Source organism: Emericellopsis atlantica (assembly GCF_019669845.1).
Source record: "Emericellopsis atlantica unplaced genomic scaffold F5Z01scaffold_9, whole genome shotgun sequence".
Classification (NCBI taxonomy): domain Eukaryota; kingdom Fungi; phylum Ascomycota; class Sordariomycetes; order Hypocreales; family Bionectriaceae; genus Emericellopsis; species Emericellopsis atlantica.
In genome coordinates, this window is record NW_025764711.1 from 52,155 (window position 1) to 69,252 (window position 17,098).

The 17,098-nt window shown below is 57.1% G+C and overlaps 4 protein-coding genes across 4 annotated transcripts; 1 reads left to right on the top strand and 3 right to left on the bottom strand.

Annotated features, from left to right (window-relative positions):
• Positions 1-389: 389 nt before the first annotated feature.
• F5Z01DRAFT_672817 (uncharacterized protein) lies at positions 390-1,013 on the top strand (the record flags this gene model as incomplete). The annotated part of the gene is made up of 1 exon (XM_046264859.1): positions 390-1,013. One exon carries the CDS (start codon positions 390-392, stop codon positions 1,011-1,013), a length of 624 nt encoding a protein of 207 aa, XP_046119430.1.
• Positions 1,014-1,330: 317 nt separating this feature from the next.
• F5Z01DRAFT_544039 (family 3 glycoside hydrolase) lies at positions 1,331-4,531 on the bottom strand. The gene is made up of 2 exons (XM_046260550.1): positions 4,131-4,531; positions 1,331-4,079 (listed from the first exon to the last, which is right to left on the bottom strand). Exons 1-2 carry the CDS (start codon positions 4,198-4,200, stop codon positions 1,648-1,650), a joined length of 2,502 nt encoding a protein of 833 aa, XP_046119431.1. The 5' UTR covers positions 4,201-4,531; the 3' UTR covers positions 1,331-1,647.
• A 7,048-nt stretch (positions 4,532-11,579) lies between these two features.
• On the bottom strand, positions 11,580-12,446 carry F5Z01DRAFT_651349 (uncharacterized protein). The gene is made up of 2 exons (XM_046263223.1): positions 12,424-12,446; positions 11,580-12,371 (listed from the first exon to the last, which is right to left on the bottom strand). Exon 2 carries the CDS (start codon positions 11,950-11,952, stop codon positions 11,602-11,604), a length of 351 nt encoding a protein of 116 aa, XP_046119432.1. The 5' UTR covers positions 11,953-12,371; positions 12,424-12,446; the 3' UTR covers positions 11,580-11,601.
• F5Z01DRAFT_545456 (uncharacterized protein) lies at positions 12,039-13,361 on the bottom strand. Its single transcript, XM_046260553.1, has 3 exons — positions 13,136-13,361; positions 12,424-13,050; positions 12,039-12,364 (listed from the first exon to the last, which is right to left on the bottom strand). Exons 1-3 carry the CDS (start codon positions 13,266-13,268, stop codon positions 12,213-12,215), a joined length of 912 nt encoding a protein of 303 aa, XP_046119433.1. The 5' UTR covers positions 13,269-13,361; the 3' UTR covers positions 12,039-12,212.
• Positions 13,362-17,098: the final 3,737 nt, after the last annotated feature.

Here is a 17,098-nt window from a genome sequence, read left to right on the forward strand (position 1 = left end):
ACGGCGCGATGAGCTAGCTGAGGCCCCATGAGACAAATCCCCCTGGCTTAGATCATGAAGAATCATTCCTATCCAGGGCTCATGGCGTTCATCCTGAATTCGATTTCAATGGACGCGGTTTGCCATGGATCACAACAAGGACGCAGAAGAGCTTGGCAGATGCCAGACCAGGGCAGTCGAGTGACAGAGGCAAGCAGCCTTGGGGGGTTGGAACTTGGAAGGTCCCTCGTGCCCAGGGAATGAAGCCTCGTGTCAACACCACAAGGTATATAGATGCTCTATGTCCAGTTTTCTTCATACTGATGGCCAACGTGCTCCCAACGCCCAGCAGAACTTCCCTCGCCCCATCACAGAAAAGAGCCTCTCGCCACACTACGACATCCACCATAATGAGATACCTCGCCCTCCACGCCGCCGCCGCAAGCCTCTCGTGTGCCCTCTTGGTCACCGCGCAGGAAATGTCCTACACAACATCCATCGTGACAGCCTGCTTCGACAAGGACGCGGGCATGCCCACGCCTGGCCCAGGAGGCCCTGTCCCCGGCCGTGATTGTCTCATCGACGTCCCTGGCTGCGGCGAGTGCGACTGCAACTCGTGCGCGCACACGGCCACCTACACGACACAATATCCTGCCTTCTGCTCCACTGGCCTCGCCGACGTTGTCTACACCGTCACGGAGATCCGCTCGGGCATGAAGGAGGCCCCACGCGTCACTGACCGCCCCGGCGTCCCAGAGGGCTTCACCACCGCCGTCGAGACGTGCACCGTCGGCGGCGACGAGCCGCTCACCAAGACAATGACCTATCCCATCGACGGGGCACCCTACGTCCCCGTCGAGACGGTCCTGGCGGAACACCTCGATGTGTCCACGGGGCGGAACCCCGCGGAAACGGGCACTGCGGCGGCAGATGGCAAGCAGGGGGGCGATTCAGGGATCCTCGTGGGCGCTGCCCCGGTACGCATCATCCGAGACATTCTTCTGGCCGCCTTTGGCCTCGTCTTTGCTCTGTAGGCGAGCCATTGACCCCTTGATCCATACTCGTAAGAAAGGTGAATGGCAATCTTGGAATGGTAGTGGGTAGGCATCATATGGGGCGGTTTACCTAGTCACTAGCACCAAGTAGCTGAGGGATAGATATCAGTACTTCAAAAAACCCACAATGTTGCTGATACCTTTGTCCACGTTGTCAGATAACCCCATCCATCAATAGCCAATGGCAGACAGCTTGAGCGCGCCAAAGGGACTATTAGTTGGTACAGGTGTCGTAGGGAGCAGCGGGTGGGAGGTTGAGTTTCCTCTCGACATGTGGTGATATTTTGTCTTAAACAAGGTGCTTATTGTCTCTCCCTCCGCGAGTCGATTCCCGCCCCGCTGGTATCCGCTTCCGCTGCTGAAATTAAGTCAGGGTTCCAGCTACCCCAAGGGGCTAACGGCTAAGCGAGGTATGAGCCATGGCTCCGAGACATGTTGCCGCAACGTAGCTAGTTCGCAAGCCTGAGCGTAATTACGCATGTGACACCAGATCAGGTCGGAGACTCGGAATGCCGAAGCTATTAGTCGGGACAGCGTTGGAAATTCGTCCTGTCAGACGGAATGAATGAATGAACTGAATGTCTGTTGCAGCTACAACGAGTCTAACCCCAAGTTAGATCCCCGACCACCAGTACGACTCGGCCACTGTGAAGCTGCCCCTGACGGCGGCATCTGTGACCTTGCTGCTGTCACTGACAATCACCTCGTACTCGCCCTTCTCCACACACCACTGATCGCGTTCCTCGTCCCAGTATGCGGCAACGTATTTCTCCGGTTCGGAAATTTCAACCTGTCTCGTCTCGCCCGCCTCAAGTTCCACCTTGGCGAAGCCACGCAGCTCCTTGACCGGTCGGTTGATCCTGGCCTTTTGCTTGGGGGCAACGTACAGCTGCGCCACCTGCGCGCCCTTGACGGACCCTGTGTTGGTCACGGACACGGTCGCGACGACCTTGCCATCCTTCACGGCCACACTGAAATCAGAGAAGGAGAAGTTTGTGTAGGAGAGACCATGCCCAAAGGGGAAGTTCACCTCCCTGTCGGCAAACTCATAGTAGCGGTACCCGACGTACACGTCCTCGCCGTACAGCGTGCGGCCCGCCTCCGTCTTGAAGTTGAGGAAGCTGGGCACGTCCTGCAGCCTCTTGGGGAAGCTCAGCGACAGCTTGCCGGATGGGTTGTAGTCGCCAAACAAGACGTCCGCGATGCAGTTGCCCGTCTCGTTTCCGCCGTACCACGCCTGGAGCACGGCGGGGGCCGACTCCAGCCATGGCATCTCCTCGGGTGTGCCCGTCTGCATCACCACGGCCGTGTTCTTGTTCGCCGCCGTGACCTCGGCGATGAGCTGGTCCAGCACGCCCGGCAGCTTCATGCTGGCCCGGTCGGCGCCTTCTGTCTCCCAGTCCGCGTTGAGACCCGCACAGATGATGACCTGATCGTGCTCCTTGGCGAGGGCAACGCTCTTGGCCACCTCGGCCTGGTCGTCAATGACCTTGGCGCCGCCCACGCGTAGGGAGCCGTGGCCAGGGGCAAAGGTGTCCGTCCCCAATGTGAAGGTGGGCGCGGAGCCGAACTCGACACGGACATTGTAGACCTGCCCCTTCTTGAGGTCAATCGTCCCACGCTCCTCGCGCGTGGCGGCGCCGAAGAACGCGTCGCCCGCAACTTGCTTGGTGGCATTGTCCACCACCAGCTTATCGTCGACAAAGATCTTGGCGGTACCGCAGACGACCACGCCAAACTCGTAGGTCTGGTCCTCCTCGGGGGTGAGCGTCCCCTCGAGGTCGGCGTACCAGGTGTCCGCGAGCTTGGTGTTGTAGTAATCGACCAAGTGCATTTCTGTCTTGGTGAAGGCCAGCTCGTCAATGAGCTCGCCCCGCTCGGCCGCGTCGCGAGGCTTGTTGTAGACCTTCCAGGACATGCCCGGCTTTCCGTCAGGGCGGGTCAGCTGCGTCCCCAGGATGGGCAGGAAACGGTGTGTGTAGGCGCCGACCGTGTACGGCGCTGGCGAGCCCAGCTTCTCGCTGATGCCGTCGTACGGGGTGACAGCGTAGTAGGCGGACAGGGCAGCGGAGCCACCACCGTGGTACGTTGCGACCTTGGCGTTGGGGCCGATCACCAGCGTCTTCTTGTCCTTCTTCAGGGGCAAGACGTTGTTGTCATTCTTGAGGAGAACGATGCTCTCGTTGCCAATCCTGCGGAGCAGCGCCGCCGTCTCTGGAATATCCCGGCCGCCTTCGGAGCCGTTCTCCTTCACGTTCGCAGCAGCACACTTCTTGACGAATTTGAGAACCTCTCTCGCTCTGGCGTCGATGACATGCTGGAATGGCTTGCCAGTCGTCACGTTGAACTTGAGCGCCTCGCCTCTGAACTTGGGCGGTCCAGGCATTTCCAGGTCCAGGCCCGCCTTGACGGCATCGGTGGTGCTATATGTGCCGAACCAGTCGCTCATGATCATGCCGTCCCAGCCCCATTCCTTGCGGAGCATCTCGTCCAGGTACTTGGGGTTCTCGCTGCAAAAGACCCCGTTGATGCCGTTGTAGGCCGTCATGAAGCCGCCAGGCTGAGCGTCGCGGACCGCCAGTTGGAACGGGAGGGCATAGATTTCTCGCAGCGCACGCTCCGTGACGATGCTGTGCACTCCCATCCGCTTGTCCTCCTGGTCGTTGCACAGAAAGTGCTTGATGGTGGCCTGGACTCCCGTGCTTTGGATGCCCCTGACCAGGGCCGCAGCGCCCAGCCCGGCGAGGTAGGGGTCCTCTCCAATGCTCTCAAAGCCACGTCCGCCCAAGGGTGATCGTTGCATGTTGATTGTGGGACCTAGGATAGAATGGGCGCTCTTGGCGCGGGCCTCTTCACCCATGGTGGCTCCGGCTTCCTCGAGCAGGGCCTGGTTGAATGTTGCTCCGAGGCCGGTGCCGCAAGGGAAGCAGGCTGCTGGGATGGAGTTGAAGAAGCGAGTGCCGCGGACGCCATTGGGCCCGTCGGTCAGACGCAGTGAGGGCACGCCATGCTTGGGAATAGCCTTGGTGTGCCAGAAGTCGATGCCTGCCGGACTATGTCAGGATATGTCTCCAAAGGGGCTTGTCAAGAACATACCAGCGAGCAGGTCGACCTTCTCGGTCAGCGTGAGCTTCTTCAGCACTTCTTCAACGTTGATGTCCGCCATGTTTTCTGCGCGTCTTGGTTGATTGATCGAGCAAGAGATGGGGAGGCAAGCGTCCTTTACAGGATAGCCTCTTATAGAGGACACCTCATGAAGGACACCTGTACCTTCCCCTCTGCTGTGCTATGCTCAGCATCGTCACCACATACTTAGGCTGAGCATGTGAAGCATCGCGGGCCTCCTCTCAGCCAACGAGACGTTGCGGTTGGCGTGTGGAGGTGGGTTACAGGCTCGGCAGGAACGTCTAAATTATCCGGATCACCCGATGATTGGCCGTGGACCCGAGGTAGAGCCGGCGTGCCGTAGATCTGCCGCCTATGGAGGGTGAAAAGCCAATCACAACTGCGGCAGCAATTGCCTTGTGAATTTGAGATCCAGGTTGCCAACTTGGGCGCTGGACGACAGGTCACATGACGAAACAGGATCGTGACATGAGGTCTGCCAGACTGGACTCAAGTCTCACTTTTCTTGCGATCGATCCTACATACAGCTCTTGCTTGCACACGGTTCCAAAGCATGAACGCACCCGACTTGACCTCGGGGCGAGTGGGTGTCGAACGGGTGTCCATCAACCTTGCTCGCTGTCTGGCCTCCGGAGCGTCAACGAGAGTGCATTGTTCCTAGCCCACTACTGTCCCGTCTCAAGTTTCTTGCGAGATGCCTCACACAAGGTCCAGTCTCTTTTCACGCCCTAGCACGCGGAGCTCACGGCTTGGATCGATCTCAACATTGTGGCTCTCGAAAGTCGAAACATCCGAAATACCCTCACGTGGTGGGGCCTGCCGAGTTGTCCTTTTTTTCCATCTTCGCCGCATGAAGCGAAGGAATGGTCTACGCAAGGGGCTTCAGACCGAATTTCAGGGCATGGTGTGACGGATTCACGTACAAGCGCGAGGGCCGGCAACAAATGGCCGCTTGGGCGTGATGGAGCCTATCCATTCTCCAGGACCCTCGCGTCCATGTCCATGTGTTCCGTGGCGGCCCTGGCGGGTCAACAACGCGCACCTGCAAGATTGAAGATTCATCAGATTGTCCCCATGATCGCGGCCCCATCGCAAGCGCCAGATAGCCGGAGGGACTAGTAGCTTCACTATCCCAACCCTTGTTGATCAGCCCTAGGTCGGACTGTGGATTTCGACGCACTCGGCCTGCCCAGGACCCTGAGACATGACTCTTTCCCTCGCGTTGCCTCCCAGGCTTCGTCCGTCTGCGGGCCGCATGAACCCTGTGCGTGCCTGTTGCCTCACATGGTCACCTTGCGCCGCTGCGGAGTGCATCAGCTCTCAGTTGGAGGAGCTGCATCGAGTAATCAGTTCATGGGGGAGGAGGGGGTGTGGAGAAGGCAATCCGAATAATCGAATGCCAGGCTCGCGGATTTCCCGTCACCAAAAACAGCCTGTACTGTAATTAGTCTGTACAGCGCCGGAAGGGCTAATAGCGCGACGCAGGGCTAGAAGCCTGGGCCCAGCTCAATCAGCTAACGAAGCAGTCTGGCACTGCCAACAACACAGCGCCGAGACCGGTCGTATTGACGGTGGCAAGAGCATATTGCATCCAGCTACACCAAGAAATCAGACCAGGTCTAATTACGGACAGGTAGATCGACTTGATCAAAAATCTCCGAAGCTGACATGTACCCCGATGGTACACTCCACTCACCAAGCTCAGAACGCAATGATACCACACACCGTCGACCGGCAACGGCTTTGCTACCCATTTGCTGGTAAATAGAGGTGCGAAAAGGGTGTTTCCCCACAGGCTGCACAAGCGAGATGGAAACCAATCTCGGAACTCACGCTAGTCTGCAATGATTGACGGACATGTCGCTTTACAAGTAAATGTACATACGTCCTCCTGTATGTACGTACACGCAACACGTTTCAGCGTGATGGGCGCTAGTGCGTGTAGACGAATTCGTATGCTTCACCTCAGACTTGAGTTCATGAGGCGCACACCGAGGGGGGGGGGCGTTGAAACACGCAGAGAGAGGATGGATGGACTTTATTCGGCGGCTTTCTTCATGCTGTTGGTATGGAGATCATGAAGTTGCCACTTGGCGAGACGCCCTCAAGCTGGGATCACGACCCTCCTGGGCAAATAGAGATCGCTCGAGCCCTGGTGATTTTTTAGAAGATCACCCGCCCTGTCCAGCGGCGCCAGCCTACCCGGTGGATCATCTCATGCCTCTCGAGTCCCGGTCCTAGCTAACTTAGACGAGTGCACAGATCGGGGTTTTCTTTCGGTCGCGTGCAGACTTGGCGCCTTGATGAGGAACCCTGCACCCGGCATTCGTCGTCGTTAGTTCGACGATTGGAGCGAGGTTGCTCAGGACGCGATAGGCTGCTGTAGTTTCCTGCCCAATCTCACCCGTCTTGGCAGTCTGCCTTTGCGGAATTCACGCGTCGTTTTCAACGAATGACGCCGAAATGCGAGATTTGGAATACGTACGTGCTTGGGACCGCCGCGAGTGTCCAACCTTTTTTTTCGCGGTCCTATATACGGATGATCCGCAGACTATCGACCGACGGTATTATGGGTGCGCCGGACAAATACTCATTCTCGACCATGAGCCCGGGCTGTGTGGGGGCTGTGGGTTCGCTTGCTGGCGACTGGAGACACTGGCGCACTCCGCGACTAAAGCAGCCTTGATTTGTGACAGCGGCTGAGCCTCAACGTCAGTCATCAACCTTGTCTGTGCTGGATGCATGGTCTTTTCACCTTGAAGGCGAAAAACTACTCTCCCATATCATACATGTGGTGTGAGAGTGAATACGTAATCAAAAAATGTTCAGGTCATGCCATATCACTTGACTTTTTACACAGCTAAAGGGCTGATCAGCGCGACCGGCATCACGAGCCACTCTCGACGCTGAGTGGCTGGCCGAGACCGGCCCTGAGAATGATAGACACACGCTCTGTGGCTGAGCGAGTGACCTTGGGGCGGCCTCTGATTGGCATGCCCAGCAGCATAGGTAAGGCAAGGTAACTTCCAGGCGGCTATTGGCCGAAAGACTGCGCTAAAAGACTGATGTTTCTCTTGGTAAAACAACTTGAAGCCTAGAAACACGCGCAACTAACTGCTTTACAGCGGGGTGCGGAGTACGTACAGGTGCTGCAGAGAAGCCTCTCCCCAGCTGCTCAGGTGAGCGTTCGGGCCCTAAACCTGGCCCCGAAGGCGTCCAGTTCAGCCTGCCCCTACTGCACATCGCCAGAAGCGGATGAGGGGCTGGAGACGCCAGGCACTAATCGTCGCAGGCGGTCTATCCGTATCCGTGCAGTTGTTTGGGTCAGGCATCTGCAAGCGCAGCGGCCGCGCAAGGGCCCGTCATGCTGGCTGGGTAGCCACGTGTGAAGCTTTCGCTGCTGGGCCGCCCCCCTGCCTGCTCCAGTCGGCACCTCCAGTCGGCACCATAGAATAGTTTCGTCATGGACTCGAAAAAGAGCCTCTTGAGGCCCGCTCAGCGTGTGCATTTCCAACGACGACAGGGACATGGAGGGAGATAAGCTTGAGATAAGCTACAGGTGATGTAGGGGGATAGTTGCCTCGTCCATGCGAATGACGGCAGAGTTTTCTCCGTCGCACATTTGACACGGCTGGTGGGAACCGTGGGATCGACCTATCCGCAGAATCCTGGCATCTCGAGCTGCCGCAATGCACGCATACGCAAGCGCCGCCTGGTGTCTGGTCTGGCTCTGGCAGGCCTACTGTTGCTGCGACCAGGTTCGAGGGGTCGGCGCTTGGCACGACAAAGGCCGGTTCCAAAAGTCTGAAGGATGGTGATGGAATGGGGCACTCTACAGCTTCACTGCGTCGCTGGACTCCTGTCGACCATGATGATCCGGGCAGCAGTCCGACACACCTGGCGCGAAGCGGCTCAGAATGGTGGCTTGTCTGCGGAGAGCTCGGACGACCTGGAATGCCATTGGCGGCCACATCACAGACAGAAAGTGGCATTCGCGGCAGCCACTCGCCCATCCACAGAGTCAGAATCTCGGGGCGCCGGAGTCCTACGGGCGGTCATGGAGATTGATTTATTCATGAGTATCCTCTGCCGGCTCAAAGTCTACACAGATCGGGGAGCAGAGTCCAGAGCTTGCATGCAAGGCTTGCCTGTCGCGTCGCATCTCATCTCGGGGTGTAGCCCGGGAAGGATAGATGCAGCCTCGCGGCCAACGTGAGAAGGGGACACCGGGCTAGAGGTTCGAGCTTATCGAGAAGTGTCACTGGCAGAGTGTACAAGTACGTCTGCCCCGAATCTTGCCCATGTTCCCCTCTCCCCTCCCCCCTCGACGATGCCCGGAAGGCTTGGGAGGGGGGAGCTGTAGCGTCGAACCTTGTTGCATCACGCTGCCAGTGCCAGCCGCGTTGTGGCACACCCGCCATGAAAACTAATAATAATGAATCCACCACATCGGAGTCATCGAGGCACCACCGACCATGGTGATGGAGGCGGCAGCCTTCTGACGCCCTTCTGATGCCCTTCTGGTGCCCTTCTAGCGTCGCTTCCACCGTCCCTCGCAGCTGCGACGGCGGCACCGCGCTCTCAAGCTGATCACCCTGCGCCAACCAGCGACCAGCAGCGCGAGGTCGGGAACTTTACGGAGCGGAGCGGGAGGTGCTGCTGCTGCGGCTGCTGCTGCTGATCTGATCAAGATGGATGAACCAGACACATGCACCCAACCGCGCCCAAATCTGTTCGAGCATCGAGACGCGGGCGTCATCGCCGACAGGGCAGCCAGAGGCGGTAGTATTGTGTCGCTTGGTTGTTGGAGTCGTTGTTCGTATGCACGAGGGCGATCCCACAGCGTCGCAACGGTCCAGGATGTCTCAGTTGTCTTCCTATGTGGCTTACACACGCGTCAATCCGTGGCAGAGTACTAATCATGGCGCGACAGAGAGCCGAGCTGATTGCCCGACCGAAACGTCCAACGCGACGGGCGACAAGTGGTATTAATTAATTAACATTGCCTTTGATGTACGAATACAGGTAGTATGGCCGCAGTGCGTAAGCCAGGATGTATGCACGCCTGTGATCCGCGAACAGGCAAACCTTGTCTTTATTAGCGGTGCCCATCACTGCTTCCTACCACTCTCGTTGGCGCCTCCGCGTAAATGCTTACCCGGAGCTCACCCCTCTGATTCGTGATCTGTTGGTCTGGGGTAACCCGTGCTGCATGCCGGATAATTCCGCGCGAACCCCTGCAGAGGATACTTCATCGCTCGACGCTCTTCACGAATACTGAACTGTTCGTGGCGGGAGAGCACTGATGAACGGAACTTGAATGCACTGCCCTCGCCGTGTTTCGACGCTTTGAGCTGGTGGCCCGCATCGCAAACATATCTCACCCCCGGCGTCGCTCACAAAGCCTCACATGCATCATTCTCGCACGGGTGAGAGCCCCGGATGGCTGGTCAACCAATCCTCGTTACGTCGTCGATCATTCATATGTATGCTACGCTGTCAGCTAATTAGGGAGTAAGGGTTACTCTCGCGTTGTCCTTCGTGGTTGCCGATTGCCGACCGCCCGTTCGGCTCCAGAGACCAGACTAGTCTCCAACGCAGCCGACGCATTGAGGGATCGCCATGCTCTGCACAGCGCGTTGGGAAAGCACTTCATCAGGTCCCAGGAGCAGATGTCACGCGATCCCAGGATCGGCCTCCCATGCGGTCCAGTCGTCACTGGTCAGCCTCAGCAGTCTGAGACTCTGAGCAAGGCCAGTCCGCGCTGCCCCGCCCGCTGGCTAGCATTGCCCTTGCGAGCTGGCTACTAATACTGTACAAGTACGTACGGTCCACGGACACCGTTGACAGTATCAGTATGTGCACTCGGCAGGCCCGTAGAGATGACTAGTGTGTCACTGGTGCAGGAGGTAGCTGCTGCCGGTGTCTTGGCAGGTCATCATTTATGTGACATTGATAACTACTAATTATATTATGCCTAATTGACTGGGCAGGCTCATATTACCTGCCATTTAGGCCCCCCTCCCCTGCGACCAGCCACAAACGCCACTCAAGACTTGTTGCGCTGCCAGGCCCAGCGCTGCCACGCGCGCCAAGGCGCCGGGTCGCCCACCACTGGCCCGTCAGCCCACAGGACAAGTCCTCACATGACCCGTCCCCAGTCTCCTGTCAACGACCAGCCGACCACCAACAACAACCCTCCCGGAGACTCCACAAGCCGTCTGCTAGTACGTAGTCTCCGATGCAGCCTCGCGAATACGAACGCACTCGGGTATCGCGCGCCAGGAACCATTATAAGCGAAATGAAGGCGAAGAGGAAGAAGTCTTGGGAGATTGATGCTTCTCAGCTGTGGCTGTCAATCTTGAACTTGGCCGTCCAACATCATTCATTTTGAGCCGAGGGAGCGGTTGTCGACAGCCGACAATTCTGCAGCTCCTCGTTGCTTTTCTTTTCGTGCGTACGTACGTACTGTACGTCCATAATAAGCTTTGTCGCCAAGTGGATTTCAGTGTCCTTCCAGAAGATGATATGGAAGGATGTGCGGCGCATCATCATTCAGTGACATGGGACGGACGACTCATTCACATCGGGAGATCGACCTGACCTGGCCTGGCGAGAGAGTCAGTGCCAGGCAGATCACTGGCATATCCTTGAGCCTCCGACCTGCAGACAGATGAGTCGACGTACTACGTATGTACTCCGTACACGGCTCGACGATCCTCCATCCGTCGCATAGGCGGTGTGGCTCGAACTTGAAGGTGTGATGCGACAGCTACATGCACAGCGGCAGACGGTCAGGGGCAAATTTTTCCTGCTCAGCCCAACGACTGTGACCGTCACCCTCCAGCTCGCTCTAGCACGCGCATGCGCGCGCGCGAGAGAGAGAGACAGAGAGACAGAGAGACAGAGCAATAGAGTGCATTACAGTAGTCAGACTGGGCGCACGACAGAGAAAGGCGGGTCCTCGACCCCGAGATGCCTAGTCCCTGAATCAGGTCCACCGTCGAGTTGTTGGTTGCATAAGTACGTAGTACGGAGTACAGTATCTTACCTACCGCTGCCTTACCCTGGGAGCGCGTCAAAACCGCGCACACGGCACACCGTCGTCGTCGCCCTTTGTACGCACTGCGTGCGGGTGCCGCTAAGCAACGTGCGCAAGTGTCTGCCAAGAAGATCCAATCTCATCACCTTCAAAGCTAGTGTCGGCTTTTTCCTCTTCTGTTTTTTTGCCCTTTCCGGCTCGCTGGCTCTTTTACTCACTCACACCCACCCACCCACATATATATATACTACTAGGCACATATGCATGCACGTCTGCGGCTTTTGGTGAGGTCACCGTCCAGAGCTTGGCGTCGAAGACTGCAGTTGGAGAAACTGCCGTTTGCGATCTGCCTCGTGCATCCGCTCTCATTTGAAACTGAAGTGTTACTGCTGTGGTATTCATTTTTGTCTATGCCAAGTAGAGTAAAAATAGAGAGACGCGATGCAACATGATGCATCATCTCCTCCTGCTGCTGCTGTTTGTTTGATCGCCATTTCCAAGAGAAGTCCAAGTTGCCCAAACAAACCGCGCCTCGTAGCATGATGCTGTCCCGCTTCCCAAACCAACCAAAATTGCAATGAACATGAAAGGACAAGATCCAACGTGAAAAAAGAAAAAGCCATGCCTCCGAAACCCAAGAGTGGGGAATAAAAACCATCATGCAGGAAGAACAACATGGCAGGACCAGCGGGTACCGTTCGCGCCCGGGTGACCAAAATGAGACCAAATTCTATGTACAACGATACCATATATCGTGATGAAACGTGTCGAAATCATAGACACTTGCTGAGAGGGCACGTCATGCCTTCTTGATTACTTTGAAATAAAGAGTGTAGAGGGGATAAGAGGATATCGATGAAGAAAAGAATGCAGGGCAAGTGTCGTCGTGTACGTGAAGAATGAGAGCAGAAAGACCCGCCCGCCCATAGCTTGGTGAAGCCAGCCTCCGAAGCTTCAGGGGGGTTCTGCTGTCGATGGAAAGAGAGGGAGAGATTGACAATCCCGATGCTTAGTACACGGGGGGCTGCATGGCAGCATAGTACATGCCGGACGCGGGTGGCCACGCCGCAGCGTGTTGCTGGGGCGGCATGAAGCCATTCGAGGCGAGCGTCATGGACGACGAGCTGCCCGAGCGGTGCTGCTCAAGAGGGAATCCATGGTCTGCACACTTTTGATCAGCGATTTAGCTCTCCTGTTCCTCGGGAAGGGAGGGGACCTACCATTGCCGTCCTCATACTCCATCTTGATGCCGTGGTGGTGCCTCAGACTAGCGGGTGATGGGACCATGGGGTTCGGGGCGCTGGTAGGTAGGTAAGCCGAACCGGTACCGTACTCATCGTTGTTGGTGGAGCACGGACTGGAGACGTTGGAAGGTACAGAGGCGGTCGACCCGGGGGCGGCCCAGTTCTCGGCCGAGGTCGCTGACGACGATGCATTGCCAGCAAAGGGCCCGTAGCCTGCGGACGTGTAGTCAGGCAGGTTGCCGGGGGGCGGCGGCGGCGGCGGCGCGCTGAAGTCGCTGGACGGGTACGGCGAGGTCCGTGGGCTGGTGAGGGAGCCGGCCATGGAGTAGGACGCGGCCGCCTGGTAGCTGCTCGAGTGGTGCGAGCTCGAGAGGCCGACGGATTCGCGGAGGGAGCGCAGCTCGTCCTCGAGCATGCGGTTTCGGCGGAGGAGCTCCTGGACCGCCTGGTCGCGCGAGTGGACACTTCGGAGCTCGTCGAGCTCGGCCTCGAGACGCTCAATGTGTTCCTTTGTGCGGGCGCGGATGGCACGCTGGGCCTCCCTGTCGTTGGCACGCTTGCGAGCGAGCTGTGCAGGTGTGAGTGTGGAGACGGAGCGAGTGCCTTTGGGGTGACCAATGTTAATATGCTTCTTCTTCTTCTCTTGTCTGTCGAGACAGGGAGGATGGGGAAGAGGAGGAGTACTGACCCTTGCGCTTAGAGACCTTGCTGTGGTCGGTAGAGGAGGATCGCTGCATGGATGTGGGGGAGTAGAGACCGTCATCAACAGAGGCTGCCGATGCTGGTCGCGAGGTGGACCGATTCGACGGGGACGCAGACATGATGGTCGCTGCTGATGTGATGTGCTGGGTCTGGTCGGTGAGAACGGGACGCTGTGTGTCTGTGCGCCTTGAGGAGTCCAGAGTGACGGCTGGTCGTTCTTTATAGGCCGCGTAAGAACAGGGTGAACGTTGAAATCGTGGTGTGGTTTGGTGTGGTTGGACTCGATGCACGTCTGCTCATGCAAACATGAACGTGATGAAGGATATGAAGCGTACTGACGGTCGACTCAAAGTTAGGGTTACCTCAATATGGGAATGGGAGAGATCTCCATGGATGAGCTGGGACTTGGGGATGGAGATGTTATATACAAGGGGGCCAGCCAGCAGCTCCAGTCCTTGCCAGCCAGGGCCCTCGCATGGAACTTGAAGTTCAAACCAAGGGTATGTCTCCATCAGCCGCCAGTAGGTCGAGGGCCGGATAGGGAGGTGTGGGTTCTCCCCCCTCTCCGACTCTCGTGGCATGAAGTCGAGGGTGTGCATTTTGAGGACTGAGGCTTGGAGACAGTGGGTACGTACCTCCACTAGTCGCGGTCCGGAGGAGAGGAGAGGGGGCGTGCGAGGGTGTAATCATCGGTGAGGCTGAGGAGCTGTGGGAAAGCCACACGTCTGCATGCACCCCCCTCTGGAGACATCGCCGTAGCCCGGTCGACGCTAGCCGTCTGCGGCCTGGCGTCGACAGTCGAGGCTAAGCCCATTCTTCGCGGATCATCATCTCTAGCCTCTCCGCTGTGACTGTCACTGATGCGGGCCAGGTAATAACGAAGGGTCCAATCTGCCAGGCAAGCGGATATCAGATTGCACCAGGCGACAGCAATTAAATTCCTGCACAACGCCGCTCCTCTGCTGCTCTGCTGCTGAAGCTCCAGTCGTTCGATTAATTGAGCCACGCCGTCACCAGACAGCTCTGTGGCCCAGAGTTTGCGCCAACAGAGCCAAGTGGCTTTCAGTCCCGGATGGCGTCCGGCCGCCATCCAAAGCTTACCAGGCTGTCGGTTGACACGCTTTGCGTACGTCAAAGTCAATTCTCTGATTAGCTTTCAGGGCTTTTTCCCCGATCTCGAGCTCATGAAATGGGTGTTTAAGATCTTGATTCTGTGTGTGATCGGGAACCCCATGATCTCTGTCACCAGACAGCTGGGACGATGGCTTTCAACAGCTATCCGTACACACATATATGATCATACCATCCCTCTCCCTCCCACGTGTGAAGCCGATAGCACACTTGGTCACGTGCGCGATTTATCTTTCTCACCTTGCAGATACAGATAGTGCGACCAGACGGGATGACGGATGACACATCGTTAGATGGGCGATCTTCGATTCACAGAGGATGGGGAAGCTGGCAGGGGCCCGGCTTGTCTTGCGAGCCGCGACACGTCAGATTGACAAGGCATCGCACGCTGCACGCACCTGCACGGTACTTTCCATCATCCTGGCAGAGCTTTTGCGGCCAGGACTGGCACGCATTTCTCAATCGACATCACAACATGAACGAACACGTTCCGGCAACCTTCATCATGACTCTCCACGCGCGCCCGTTACTTGGAGCTACCGGGTACGCAAGATGGACTGCAGAGTCCTTTTGCTATCCTACCTTACTCGCAAGCAGTAACCACCTCGTCTTCTCTTGTCTCAATGTGAAAGCAATCAAATCTCACTGTAACAGTGGTCCATGGATATGTAGTCAATCATTAGAGTTTGCGCCAACGTTCCTGCGTGCGTCGGCAGGGTGGCGGCAGACTGACACCCGCAGCGGCATTTGCAAATCGACATGGGAGCTGGAACCATGCGGTCGGTCGGTCGGGTGAACACAGCGTCCCGAAAGCGACGATAGTAGCATGCACTGAATAACTACATGATCGCCCGTGTCGAACAAGTGACGTCGACTTGTTGGGCCGTCTGCCCGAACATGTCGTCTACCTGTACACGGGAAGCAATGTGAGCTGGACGAGTGTCCATGGCGATTCAGAGTGAAAAATCACATCGCATCACATTCATCTGGGGTCACCAGTCGGAAAGCGTGGGAAAGCGTGGGTGGTTGGCTGCCCGCCCGCAGGATTTCCAGCTCTCATCGCATTGCCATGTTCCTCGTCATCCACAAAGTAAATGTTCGATCAAAGAATGCAATCTTCCCCTGAGGAGGTCCCAGGTCGCCGGGTCGTCCTGAATCCTGACGCTGTGGCGTCGGGTAAGCCACATGCCACAGAGAAAACAGACTTGTTGAAGCCAGTCTGCTCGCCGCGCCAAACCCAATTGTGTGGCATTCTCTTCGGTGGGAGAGATCTTCTCCGACCCCCTCCTCCAGTCCCCTCGGGCACATCGTCATCCATGGTCGGCGAAGAAGGAGACAAGGCCGGCCGGCACCTGTCAGCTTGGCTCTGCGTCCCAAAGATAAAAATTTGATGAGCGACATATCCCTGGCGCCTCGTACCTATTCTATTACTAGTACCCACGCGGACGATTTGATGACCATTTGCAAGTACCTCACCTAGTATTGCAGGCCGGCGTTAAGCTGTGCAGTTGGAGTAGCCACCATCTTCACCGCCAACCCTGTCTGTACGTAAGTATGGTGAGGTCCATGTCTGCTTGATGGTTGCCCGTGTGTCATGTCGGTCAACGTCCGACGACAGTGAGTGATCGACCTGCTTGAATCCATGAGGATGAACGGACGGATGGACGGCTGGACGGCTGGACGCCCCACTCACATCATCGTTAACAGCAAATTGCATCTTTTCCATGGCCCGTCGATCTGCCCGCTTCTTCCTTCTAGAAGCCTGACGGATGTCTTCTTTCTGCAGGATGTCCCGTCATCGTTGTCTCGTGGCTTCGTCTGTCCGTGCACCACGTCCTTGTCATTGTGGCTGCAGCATCATGTCTTGGGCTGCGCAGCAGTCTTCTCTGCTCTGTTCCACGCCCTGAAAATGTCGTCGAGGATCCAATTTACCTCCATGTACGGATACATTCTTCCCTAGGTAGACGGTGGCACACCGTCCCCCACACCATTCCCCTAGACTGCTTGCTGGTTCGGCTTGCGAGCACTTCATCATGATGCGCCGCACCACCTGTCCATGAACAGCCTTCCCTTCCCGGCTTCCGTAGCGTCCACCGAGTCCACCACCTGGCCCCGGCTCCGTTCATAGGTCGAGTGCTCCTGGTGATCCGAGCCGTGTCCGGGGGCCGTCTGTCTGTCTGTCTGTTGCTCTCTAGTCTCTACAAGTAATCCCTTGTGTCAGTGGCCTCAAATTGCCCAGTCCTGACTGGCCAAGCTTTATTAGCAGCGATAAGTATTACTGATATTCAGCCTTTGTGTGCCTCACCGGAAGGCTGAAGCCAGACTGCTGTAATTAGAGCGCGTCGATCGAATTTCAGCCGCCTCGGCGAACGCCATCAATCATTCTCTCATCTCGGTCCTGATCGAGCCCGACCAGTATCGACTCCGGTCTGCTGCCATGGGCACAGGCCTCAATCCCCGGTGTCAGCACCGACAAAGACCATGCCCCCAGCCAAGATATGAGCTTCCCCAGTAAGTTCGCGGGTGGTACGTATGATAATGAGCTGGATCACTGGCTTGAGGCGTCGCTGCTCTCGTGTGGCCCCGTGGACAGACAGGCCCTGGAATTACCCAAGGCTAGGTCAGCATGGGGAAGTTGAATAGACTTTAGTCTCCGCGAATTTTGGCCATTGTTTTCACAGCAGCCACATGTAACACGGGTTGCCTTGCGGGCTTCACATGACGAGCAGGCCTGTAATGTTGGAAAAGAACGCAGATAATCATCCTTGCTTGGAGGGGCAGCCGGACATGCTAGCTGCACCATACTACGTGGCTGATG

Coding starts and splice junctions, on each gene's coding strand:
- F5Z01DRAFT_651349 (XM_046263223.1), bottom strand. CDS start 11,952: ATGGTATCGTTGTACATAGAATTTGGTCTCATTTTGGTCACCCGGGCG.
- F5Z01DRAFT_544039 (XM_046260550.1), bottom strand. CDS start 4,200: ATGGCGGACATCAACGTTGAAGAAGTGCTGAAGAAGCTCACGCTGACC. Junction 4,080..4,130: donor GAAGGTCGACCTGCTCGCTG/GTATGTTCTTGA, acceptor ATAGTCCGGCAG/GCATCGACTTCTGGCACACC.
- F5Z01DRAFT_545456 (XM_046260553.1), bottom strand. CDS start 13,268: ATGTCTGCGTCCCCGTCGAATCGGTCCACCTCGCGACCAGCATCGGCA. Junction 13,051..13,135: donor CAAGGTCTCTAAGCGCAAGG/GTCAGTACTCCT, acceptor GTCACCCCAAAG/GCACTCGCTCCGTCTCCACA. Junction 12,365..12,423: donor GGAGTATGAGGACGGCAATG/GTAGGTCCCCTC, acceptor AAAAGTGTGCAG/ACCATGGATTCCCTCTTGAG.